Source organism: Gossypium hirsutum, chromosome D10 (genome assembly GCF_007990345.1).
Source record: "Gossypium hirsutum isolate 1008001.06 chromosome D10, Gossypium_hirsutum_v2.1, whole genome shotgun sequence".
Taxonomy (NCBI): Eukaryota; Viridiplantae; Streptophyta; class Magnoliopsida; order Malvales; family Malvaceae; genus Gossypium; species Gossypium hirsutum.
Genome location: NC_053446.1, coordinates 51,217,774 through 51,230,296, shown reverse-complemented (window position 1 = coordinate 51,230,296; position 12,523 = coordinate 51,217,774). Strand labels below are relative to the sequence as shown.

The following is a 12,523-nucleotide window of genomic DNA, read 5'->3' as shown; positions in this document are numbered from 1 at the left end:
AAAAATAACATTGTTAGTATAATGGAGCATTTGTATAAAGTTTGACAAGTTCAAGTACCAAATTGGACCAAAACAAAAGATTAGGTAACAAATTAGGAAAAAATTGTCCAGTCCAAGTACTAAATTAGACCAAAAAAAAGATTTAAGTACTAAATTAGGAATAAGTGTAAAGTTTAGGTTTCAAATTAGGAGAGAGTATAAGTTTAAGTATCAAATTAGACAACAAAAAAATCTAAGTACCAAATTATGAGAAAGTGTGAAGTCAAGTATCAATTGTTATTTAAGCCATTTTTATGTGTCATTTTAAAATATATGTGTAATTTTAAACCAAACCCACAACTCCAACTTCCAATTTGGGCAAGCTCGATTGCAGATTGATCTTGTGATGCACACTCAAGTAACGACAACATTATTGCCAGTACCGGTTTGTGAGTTGCTATTGTTGTTGTGCTTCAACAAGTGAGCTCGATGAGTCATTGGCCCCAAGAAACGGGGGCTATTAACTCCACAGCCAGCCAGCAGCTCTAACGAGTCCTGCTCATCTTTAGCTAAAGATATTTTTTTACTTGTCGTCGTTTGCTACTCCTTCGGAACCAGCTTTGTCTTCGACGACAATGGGTTCGTAATGACAAACCCATATATTCAACAAACGTTCTACACTTCTTGCATTTTATATTATTAATGAACGGTTTTGCACCGTTTAAGTTTTATATCGCTAACGGATAATATGCATTTTTTATGTTTTGTATTACCAGCGAATAAGTCACACCTTTCACATTTTATATTGCCAATAGATGGCTCGAATCTCCTTTATTTTACATTTCCAACAATTGCATATGTGATATACATACAACACATCTCCACTGCATAATTTTGGATCTTCTTATTGACTATTATACCACTCATTTCTAAATTGTCGAGCCAATGGGTATACCACTCACTAAATCATAAAACAAACTTTATACAAGTCAACTACGAATAAAAATACCATTTGTAAACACATTATTAAAAGGGGTATGCATATGTTCTTAAATCATTCGGCCAATAAATTATACTCTCCATCTTGTTACTTTATTTGCAACAAATGTCACCCACAGGGATAACCTGCGGATGGTCTCAAGACATGATCACCTTATAACCTATCTCTCGATTGAGGGGGACTATTGTTATATCCCTACCACAATTTGGATTCAGTTGGGGCCCTCACCTATTGTGGACCCGATTGGGCCCTCATAACTCCTATAAATACCTCAAGATATCACTTAGTAAAGGGACTCCTCTCCACTCTCAAAAGTCTAATACACTAAGCATTCATTGTGAGTCCCTCTATTTTTCTAGCTCTCGACCCTAGAATGGGTGAACCGACCTTCCTCATCACTGCCCCTCTCCTTCTTTTATCTCTATTAATTATTTGTATCAATAAAATCTTTCTTGTAACAAATTAACAAATTACATTTTAATTAATTGATTTATTTATTTATTAGCATACTTAGAGAAAAATTACTAATTCAAAATCTAAATAAATTCATTAATATTTCGTATACAGCTTTTATTGGTTTTGAGATAAATTAATATGACATGAATTCTATTTTTTAAATATTAATTAACTTAATTTTAGATAAAAATAATAAAATGACATATTTAGATAGTATAATTTTGTTAATTTTATAATTTTAAAGTTTTAAAGGGTATTGACCATTTTTACTTTTACAAGAAATTTACATTTATGTTTATGAGTTAAGTGGGATTAGGTTATAGTCCAATTTAAAAAAATAATAATGTTAAACTTAAATTTAACCTGAATAAATAATTTTATTTTTATTATTAAAAAGTTTATTGATATCTTCAAATGTCATCAGAATCTAATCGTTTAACTAATTATCTTAAAAGGTAAATTTGAGAAAGTGCATGCTCTGAGATTTTCAAGATCTTAAAAGACATACTTACAAGCTTTGCTTTTAACAAGAAAGGAAAGAAAACAGGGTTAGTAGCTGGAAGCAATATCTAAATCAACATTTAGATGGTAACAAAATCTAATGGAGGGGATAAACAAAAAACAATTGCATAATTGTTGACAAAAATATTGATATGAATAATGGAGGGGATAAAGAATGAATTGTTGTCCCCACTGAGGAACATGAGATGTTGGGAGTTCTCAGCTCATATCCCCTATTAAAATGGACAACCAATAATGAAGATGATGAACCATCCATCATTTCAGATTGCTGTTGATAAGTCCAAACTCTAAAATGACAAGATCCGAACCAGGTGTACTATCATCCTATCTACAGTTAAAATTTTTTAACCTAGGGGTAAAATCAAACACAATTCTTTTTGAAATATTCGTGTTAGTTACTATTTTTTTATGCGTATCCAAAAATGAAGTTGGGGATATGATCTTGTAAGAGCCTTTCAAATACTTAAGAATTAAAGAACTTGAACATATCTGTATTGAATGCATAATTGTAACACCGCTTACTCCGAAATTCGAGTAAGAAAGGTATTATTTTGGACCCTACAAAGCTGAAGCATCTTCTAGTATAAGACAACATCAGTCTTCTTGTTTTGTATACAAGAATTATTAGAGAAAAACTGTAGAAGCGGTTCCAGAGTCTACACTCCCTCGTGAAAACAATTTGGCAAAGGCACAGCACAGCTTTTACATTAAACGCTGAATATATAATCCAATTATGAAACTTCCAAGAGTTTACTACATGGAGATAATATATGTATATACAATATACAAGTTAAAACATTTCGCAATTAAGAAAAATTTTGGGATTATTGATCGCCTACTTCAACATAATCTTCACTATGTTCAATACAATGATTGAATTCTGAAAGTTAAAAGCTATCAATGGAACCATAACTTAAAGAAATAAATGTAAACAACAAATGCAGCAAAGGGAATCTAACCAGTAAGCATGGCCTGAGCTGAGTGTAGAAACTAATTAAGTGAAAGGTCATCCATATCAGCATATCTTGCTTTTCTTGTCAATTTTTGCCTGTTTGACTAAGAAAAGGTTGATCCTTTGTTTTGCCATAGCCACATGTTGTCTAAGGGAAAATGATTAGACAAATTTTTAGTTGGAAGGTATACTTTAAGTTAGTGTTCATGTATTAAGTATTTTTCTTTCTTTTTTTAAATAAAATAAAATGATAAATAAATATTTTCGTCCATAAATTTTTCCATGTGAAAAAAATGAAGTAAACAGCCTACTAAATGCCAATTTTATCTGAGAAATGACATGAAGTAACAATTAATTATGCAAAAAGAAAAAAAAATGAAGTAACAATTAAAAGTCACATTCATCAAAGAGATTAGCATTCAATATACATACATGAATATATCTTTGTTCTTGTGATCTAACATTTTTCCCCTATCTTCGAACATTTATATTTACACATACAAATGGAAGGGAAAAAAAACCCTACCAATTATAGGTGGATGACTTACAAATTACAGAGCAGAAGGGACGTTCATGTTCATCTCTGCAGCTGCTCGGAAGTATTAGTGGTGGATGGTGCTGCCGTCTTGCCATTTTCTGTTCCATTATTGACAGGCACAGGCAGTCCCCACTTCCTCTCCGTCTCCGAGGGTTCTATAACTTTAACCAAACCATCGGTCAATCCAACAGCTAACTGATTGGCTTCCTGTGGGTGTGTTGCGACAACAAGCGGGTGTACAATTTGGCTGTTGCAGTAGAACATTGAAAGTGAAAGAACTCACATTCATGTTTCACGTTAACGGAAACCAAGGTGCTGATATCCAAGGCTTTTCAATGCAAAAACAAGACAAATGTAATTACATGGCAATATAAGTTGTAAAGCATTACCTGTTTGACATTCCCGGAGAGATATAAGCAGATGGTGCAATACGACATCTGAGCTTCAAGCAATCAGCATCAAACACTCCAATGTTGCCATCAGTAAAAGTAGCATAAACTAGTTGGCTATTGCAAGAATATGCTGCGCTAGATATAGGTGAAGAAAGTACTTCTTGGGGCATCCACTGCAATATGAAAGAACGTTAAAATTTGTTCACAGCATACTATATTCATTACCGAAGCTGTAGCGCTTTTTACCTGTTGAATGCATTCCATCTTGTTAGCATCAAATACCGCAAGTTGAGTTTCATGGCATACTAACAAGCGAACTTGATCAGAGTGAAATTGCACACGAGTGGCACCCTGAGGGGTCCTTCCAGGTGGCAGTTGAAGGGCAACTGATTTCATCTTTTCCCAGTTCTCCATGTTCCAAAAGAAAAGCTGCAAAAGAAAGAAGCCAATAACACCATAATAAAGGACAATAAGAACCACTGGTCATATCTAACTACCAACTCGAAGAAAAAATACAAACGAGAAACAGAAAGCATTAAAATTGGTTAGGGCATAATGCAAGAGAATGAGAGAAGTTTTTTTTCCGGCAACAGAAATTAATTTCTTCTCTGAGCAAGAAAACATGGGTACCACTAAGGTATTTAGATGCCCTAATCTCCTTTTCGAGTATTAGATATATTTCAACCTTCAAATTACTCTTATCATCTATGAAACCGAACAAAACAAGTACAGAAAGAAGAATATCTGATTCTTTTTCCACGTTTTCATTTGAAATAACTGTAGGTATAAAGTACCACAACCAGACACAGAGGTCTGATGATGAAGAATACCTGAGCATCAGCACCAGAAGAAGCTAGAAGGTTAAGACTGGTGGAAAATGCTAGACCAGTGATTCGTTTTTGGTGACCTTTCAATTTTGTTTTGACCTACAGGAGAGAAGCAGCTCTTTTCATATTGAATATCGAAAAGGTACTGCTAGATGATAGATACAAAGATATATTGAATCATCTACCTCATCCACCCTGACATTGTAAATATGGATGGCTGAGTCTTCCATTCCAATTGCTATAATGTTATTATCTTGAGGATGAAATGCCAAGAAGGTCGAAGCTGGAGGAGGTGGCATAAAAGTTGTCATCACCTGCAAATAATGCAATATCACATCAAGTAGAATATCACAAGGATGGAATCAAAGTTGGCAAGAAACTCCAATCTAATTCAAAATCTGGCATAAACATTAATATACCTTGAACGTCATCATATTAAACAAGGAAACCTTTCCACCACATGCAGACATTACATAGGAGTCATTCTTGGACAGCGCTATGCATGGAACTGCATCTTCAGAAGTCTCTGGAACATCATTAGTCATATGAAGACCACTGTTTGGTTGCCAGAGTTGTGGAATAATGTTAGCAGTGGCCTACAGAAACAGGAAAGAATAAAAGAAAATATTACACAAGAAATTTTTTCTGCCAATACCATATGCACAAAACAGAACATGAACCTTCATATAAAAATATGCATGTCTATTTCAATGAAGAAATATGTGTCTTCAAAGCATAAATCACCTTGCCACTAGAGTTTTGTTCACTGCGACTCCATTTCCATAGTTTTTGAACCCCATTTGTATATAAAGAAAGAACCCCAACACCAGAATTTGTGTAAAGAAGTCTAGCAACCTTGATATACAGGCAAATTAATAATCATAAAAATAATAACTGAACAAGATAGTTGTAAATGACAATGTAAGAGAGCAAAAAGTAAGTAATAAATTAAAACCTTGCTAGCAATCTCTGAGTTATCTGGCAAGGTGACTGTTCGACATTGAGTAGGATCGACAATCTCGGTTAGCTCCCAAGGTTTGGTTTTATCAGACACATCCTCCAAATTTCTTGGCTTTTCAATGCCTCTAATCATTGGTTCAACTCCATTCTACAAGAAATTGTAATTAGAATTAGATGCTAGTTTAAAATATTGTAAAATTGCATCCAAGACAAGCAAACTAAATTGCAGCAAGCAAAAGGTCTGAAAATCTCTTAAATTTATCTTAATAATATTTTATGTTCTTTAACGTGTGAAGCAATTGATACTTGTTAAGTGGTTATCCCATATCTATTAAGTCTTGAGTTTCTTGTGGTCTTATATTCAAGTTAGGCTCTCCACCTGTTACCAGTGGGTTTTAGGTTAGATTCTTAACATGATAATATTTGAATTTGTGTTAATCTCAGTGTGAATACATTTATGAATGAAAATCCTAACAAGTAGTATTAAAACTCAGATGTCTTTTGATCTTCCTGCTTAACCCCAAGTAAACTGTAAGGTTGACAACTCCTTGTGAAGCTGTCCATGTGTATGACCTTATTAAGCTACACATGACGGACAGTGTTAAGTGGTGTTACCCCACATCTATTGAGTATTGGCTTTCCTATGGTCTCATATTCAAGTTGGACCTCTTCACCTATTACCAGTTATATTTAGGTTGGATGCTTAACAATACTCATTTGCTAACCAAAAAAGATCACCACCAAAAAGTAAGTGCATGTGCAACATACAAGAGTTGAAGTAGGCTTGGCAGGGCTGTCTACACGTTCGACCTTGCTAACAACAGGACCAATGCTTGTAAGCATAGAAGAACTAGATACCTAATCCATAATCAAGAAAAGAAACAAAGTTGTCAATAGAAGTTCAAGACATAAACAAATGCAAAGTGAGCTAGCATTAAGATGGAAGATAAAACCTTCATCTCAAGTGGTGTTCTAGATGCTTCATAAGATTGAGCCTCCATTGCCCTTAATGCTCTAAGACCATTGGCATTTGCAAGAACCTTGAATCCATTGTCTGCTGTGGTAACAACAAGCAAATTTCCTTCCTTGTTGAATCTCAGTCGTGGAAGACTCTAAACCATCCCAAATAAAGATTAAGAAATTGAAGTCAAAGTTAGATTCAAGATGCATAAAAAGGGAAGCTCAAATGAAAAATGATATGCTAACCGGAAGCCCCCCTTCAGCTTCTGTGCTGGTGAGAATATTTGTATTGTCCATATCCCAAAATTTAATTTGGCTATCATCACCAACAGCCAAAAAGCGATTCTTAGTTGTGTCAAACTGTACCACACCAGGAAAGTTCTTTCTAAAACCAGAAAATGTCCTCCTTATTTTTCCTTCACTTTCATTCCATTCAACCAAAAATGAATCCCCATCCTTACTTGTCCCGCAAGAGAATAATCTGAATTAGAGAGGGGACTGTTAATTAGTTGCTTCTCTTACATGGCTAAGGAGATACGTAGGATCACTTTAAGAAAGAAAGACCAACCATTGCAGATAATACTTTGATTTTTATCTACATACCTACTACCATCAGCACTATAGAGCATTCTGGTACACCACTGTCCAGGAGCATCATAGTCAACTCTTGAACCCATATTGTCATACAGCCAAGCCTTAATTTTTCCATCAATAGCAGTTGAAAATATAAACTGCAAGAATATGATAGAAGTTCATGCAATAGCTTAATGCACAAACAATTCTACAATTGAAGAGCATATTTATCAAGTTTGGAACTGTTGAAAGCTGATTAATAAAATGTGAAACAGATCAAATACAAGACAAATTAGACAGATGCAAATAATTTTCTAAGACCTATAGAAGGGATATGACAAAAGATGCACTGGCACCACGGCCTTCTAATCGTGGGTAGAGATGAAGTTCCAGCATTCAAAGTAACAAGAATAGTACAATTTATCATTTATTGTACAATTGTACACATTACTGTTATGTATGGCACAGATTTAGTAGTTGTACATATTTCTGAAACAAAAAGTTGTCTTATTTTCTTCTCAGAGATTAGAGTACACTCTGATTTCTCATGGATACTTGAGGAACAGGTAATAGCCAATTGCAGCACATACTAATTACTTCTATATCTAAATATCAGCTTATCCACAATAAAGCACTTTCCCTTAAAGCATAAATTATCTTCCAGACTTCATTAAAGGACATAACCTACCTGAATATTTTCCTTCTGGTGAGGACAAACAGAATAAACAGGTGACTCGTGGCCTTCAAAACTAAAAAGTTTGTTTCCAGCCAAATCCCACACCTACAACAGATGCTACTGAAACTGAGAACATATGAAGTTCAAAGAGAAAGAGAAAAAGAACAGTCTATTTTATTTACTTTCCTCACCTTTATCAGCTTATCATCTCCACAAGTAACAACACAGAGTTTTTTGTTTGGATGAGAGAAAGCTATATCGTTTACACCACCCACATGGGCATCAATCTATCAGAAATCAGATAGATATCAGTTTACTGTTATGAGTAATGCCTCCTTAAGCAAAGAATAAGAAAATGAATTAGAAACATGCCTCTAGGTGTGGACGAAGTTCATTAGACCCTTGATATGCATGCAAATGAACAAGATGTTTTGTAAATGCAATTCCTGCAACAAGAAAATTTCAATAAAGAAGCCCAAAACTGGACTCATTAAAGGAAAATCACTCTTACAGCACATACCAATCAAATTTCCATCTGGGGTCCAAGCTACACGGTTTACAGATATGGATGAATCTTTAACAATACTAGCCTGCAAGAGATATCAATTATAATCCTAACAGATGTATATTACCAAAATTCCAGCATTCAAGAAGTAGCAAGCAAAAGTATAAACCTCATCCTATTTCAAGAACATTTTAAGAAGGTGGGAAGGGGTGAGACAATTAAAAAAATGCAACTCGGTTGATTGAATCGGGAGGACATGGTTCTTACTCCAATGTATAGTTTTGAAGAAGAAAGAAGTAATTTAAAAAGGAGATGGGCCAATTCTCCGGTAACAGAAACAATTTGAGTGCCAAAACTGTGAAGTAACAAGCATTTTTGGACACAGGTGACCAGCTGGTCAAATAGTCAGATATATTTATCTCAGTCAAATTAATTCTACTACTGTCAGTAATAACATGATTTTCTTGGGTCAAAGATGCAAGATCAACCTGAAGTAAAACTGAACAAGAAGCCATATCCCATATCTTGAATGGTTTTGTCAGCAACCTCTCTCGCTTGCTAACTTCCCATAAGGAAATTTCACCATTGCTACAACCAACTATGATGAAAGACACATAAAGCAAAGTAAGAAAATACAACCCACTGCAACAAAACTAAAGGAATTAATTTTGATTTAAAATACTCCAGGCAAGATGGTTTTGTAAAGTTTTCAACAATTTTACCAGTAAGTAGCGTGTGATGAAAAGGATGGAAATCCATGCTTGTCACGTTGGATCCCTGGTGAATGGTACAAGCAACAGACTTGGGTAGGTCATCAAGTGACCATGAAGCATGTTGAGGAGGAGCAGGATATGTGACCTGGACATATTAAGGATCCAATTAATTGATATCATAAGTTAGAGCATAGTAGTAACCTATGTGGGAAGCATCTTATCAACAACAGATTTACCTCGTCAATAGATTGTGCAGACCGCAACCGTTTCATTAAGTGCTCATGATCAGTGCTCCCATACTCAACCATTCCAGGTGTATTTGATGGTGTTCTCGGATGTTTCAGAACTGAAACTGAGGTAAAATTCAAAATCAGATCAGGTAAGGAACTAATCATACAAGATCAAGATTTAAGACTAAACAGAATGACCCTCTTTAAATCAAACTTAAATCAATTTTAATGAGTATACAACCAAAGCCCTGGAGTCTCTCAACTCCCTTTTCATCAAGATCATTCCCACAGTTTTACTAACGAAGAGGGCAGAAAGCACAAAGAATAGATATATGTCCCAGAAAAATTTATTCAAATGAATATAATATCAGAAGGAAATATAAGAAAACTGAAAAGTATTGCTCCTTAAAGATGTTTATTCGACTACCATGACGAACCTGACAGCCAAAATGTCAACAACAATAAAAACATTAATGTTACCTTGATTTTGAGGAAAAGGCAAGGATGAAGCAGAAGCAGCAGCAACAGCGAGGGCAGATTGGACTGATGAGGAAGGATTGACATTTCCCATCCAGCCAGCTAAAGCAGTAGGATTAGGTGGAAAAGACTGCAATGCCATAATATGAGACAAAAAGCATTCTAAGTTCAGTACTAGGTACATGCATCAGGAACATCCATGATTCAAGACTATAGTAAGCATTAGGATCATACATGTGCTCCTACCGGAGCATATGTTGAAGGTTTAGCAACTGCAGCAACTGGAAAAGTTACTGGAGTAGGTGCACGAGCCCCATTTGGGGGTGAACAACTGTGATCAGTGAACAAGGTTTTTATATCTGGATTAGGCTTAGGGTTCTTGCACAGCTGGTGTTGCCAGTTCAAACTGCAAATAAACAATCAGTCAGATTCAACATCATCCATGCCATAAATACGACCAAATTTTAATGTAACGATGGGTAAAAATCACCTTTGATTAATCAGAGTTCGCAACCGTGATGCCTTCAAAGTAGGGAAAACAAGCTTTTCACGGAACAAGGGATTTGCTTCTACTAGTTTCTTAAGCTCAATCAGCATTATGCTCCGAGCCGATTTAGTATCACCATACTTTGATAACTGCTCATTTTCCCTACATTATATCACAAACAAAAAACTTAGGAAGTCTTAAACTGCCTATAATTTTACATCCAATACCAACCTTCAACCATTACCTAAAGTTCCCCAGTGTTAAAAGGTGGGTAATTTCCTTAAAAAGTTCTTCATTAAATGTGGAAAAAACCTTCAAATCCTTCACTAAAATCTCAACAGCTTTAGCTCTATCATTACTGAAACACAACAAAAAAATAACAAAACAATATATTATTATACGTAATTACAACAAACCCAATCTCATTGGCATTAACTAAGCAAAAAAAAAAAAGAAACAAAGGGAAACAGAGATTACCGGTCCAAAGCTTCTAGATACTTCTGCTTTCTAATCTCAAAAAAAATCTTCATTGAATACCGGTTATCGTCGACTTTAGTGAACCCAGATAGGTATTTCTCAACTTCGTCCCATTCTCCGGCGAGAATTTTCTCTTCGAAGTATTTCATGTTGAAGAAGAACCCTGACTCTTGCTCTAATCTGTGAGCTCCACCACAAAAAACGACACGAACTCCAATTAAAAACGACAATACCAAACATATATACATATATATGAAAAATGAATTTAAGAGCTTACCTGTGAACGGTCTCTTTAAATTTTTCTTCTTCAAGGAACTGGAGAATCAAAAACACTAATTCTCTGCTGAGAGAAGACATTTCTTCCCAATTATTTTGAACAAAAAAAAAAACTTAATCAATCGAGAAATTGAGAATTTAAATTAGGGGCTAAGGTTTTTTATTTTGACCAAAAGAAATATAAACAGAGCAAAAGCGAGAGAAGTGAAGTCTGAGGATGAATGAAAGGTAAATTGAAGAAGATGAAAAAGAGGTGGTTGAAACGACGGCGTCTCTTGGAAGTTAGCGGCTGGTGGTGGTGTTTAAGGTGAGGAATCGGTCGTACTTTTGACAGATTTCTAGGGTTAGCGGTTCCAATTTCATGCTAAGCGTTCAACGAAAACAGTAAAAGAAAAAAAGCTGCCAAACCAATAAGAAAAAGAAATTGAAAAAGCGAAAAAGATAACGAAGAGAGAGAAGTTGAGTTCTTTTAACTTTTTTCGGTGCGTTTTTTGCAGGGTATCTGCGTTACACAACAACCTATCACTTGATAAGCAACTCTACTTATCACTGGATTTGATCAGTTGTATTACTTATGACTATCCTGAAACGATTACGTGGGGTTAAACTGATTTTTAGCTATTGCTGTCTGCAAACGGGAGTTTGTAGAACTGGGTTAGGTGGTTACGTGGATGGAACTTAATGGTTTGTTGGAAAAGTTATTGAGTGGGTTGTGATGTAAAAGATGATAACTTTTGGATTTGCGTGGTTTCTGACGGAACTGAAAATGGGAATTTAAGTGGATTAAATAAAAGATACTAAAGTCCACCACATCCATCTGCCGTTCCACTGTCGGTTAAAGATACACGTGTCACACTTTGAACTGCAGTCTGCTCCACAACTTAAGCTGTGTCGGGTTCTATTTTTTTATTTATCTCCTCAGAAATTCTCGAATCGGAAGCTTCCAAGAAATTAAACTAGGAAATTAAGACTTAAATATATCCTTATGATGTCATAAGTTAATCGTGGTAAATTTAAAATTTTATTAAAGTATTTTGTATAAAATTAATAAAATTTTAATTCACGATACAATAAGTTAATACTTTTCTTTTTCTTTATATATTCATATGGTAATACATTCTAAATTATATATTCATGAGTATGTCACACTCGGTGAAAAAATTATATAAAATGTTGATTAAAAATTTATGTAATAATAATAATAATAAGTTTAAAATGACAAAGCTGAATATTCAGAATAAATAGGTCTTAGGTTCAAATCTCATTATGTGTGGTATTTTATTTATTTTATATAAAAATATCTTTAAAAATAGTTCTCATAATAATATAATTTACTTTGTACAGATAATAATTTTTAATCATTTTTCAACTAAATTAGTGTACAATTAATTCATAATACTAATTTAATTAGAAATTTAAATAGTATAAACATATCTTTAACTTGAGAAAAAAAATCGAAGTCCAACAAAACCTTAAACACTTGAATAAAACACTAAGATCAAGCACGTCATCAATATCTCCAA

The 12,523-nt window shown here is 34.4% G+C and overlaps 1 protein-coding gene across 5 annotated transcripts; it reads right to left on the bottom strand.

The window, feature by feature from the left end:
• Positions 1–2,635: 2,635 nt before the first annotated feature.
• Positions 2,636–11,481, bottom strand: LOC121222260 (topless-related protein 2). 5 transcript variants are annotated; one of them, XM_041102515.1, is made up of 26 exons: positions 11,002–11,481; positions 10,725–10,904; positions 10,492–10,605; positions 10,251–10,409; positions 9,995–10,166; positions 9,764–9,890; positions 9,290–9,405; positions 9,063–9,198; positions 8,829–8,938; positions 8,356–8,425; positions 8,208–8,281; positions 8,027–8,122; positions 7,848–7,940; positions 7,190–7,317; positions 6,833–7,067; positions 6,580–6,738; positions 6,395–6,484; positions 5,622–5,774; positions 5,411–5,521; positions 5,086–5,262; positions 4,852–4,980; positions 4,670–4,765; positions 4,086–4,268; positions 3,837–4,012; positions 3,458–3,694; positions 2,636–3,057 (listed from the first exon to the last, which is right to left on the bottom strand). In XM_041102515.1, the coding sequence occupies exons 1-25, from the start codon at positions 11,079–11,081 to the stop codon at positions 3,487–3,489; spliced, it is 3,372 nt and encodes a 1,123-aa protein (XP_040958449.1). In that variant the 5' UTR covers positions 11,082–11,481; the 3' UTR covers positions 2,636–3,057; positions 3,458–3,486. The 5 variants fall into 5 exon arrangements, with proteins under 5 accessions (XP_040958449.1, XP_040958451.1, XP_040958448.1 ...); XM_041102517.1 differs by having other exon boundaries at positions 10,007–10,166; XM_041102514.1 differs by lacking the exon at positions 2,636–3,057 and having other exon boundaries at positions 3,286–3,694.
• Between the last annotated feature and the right edge of the window lie 1,042 nt (positions 11,482–12,523).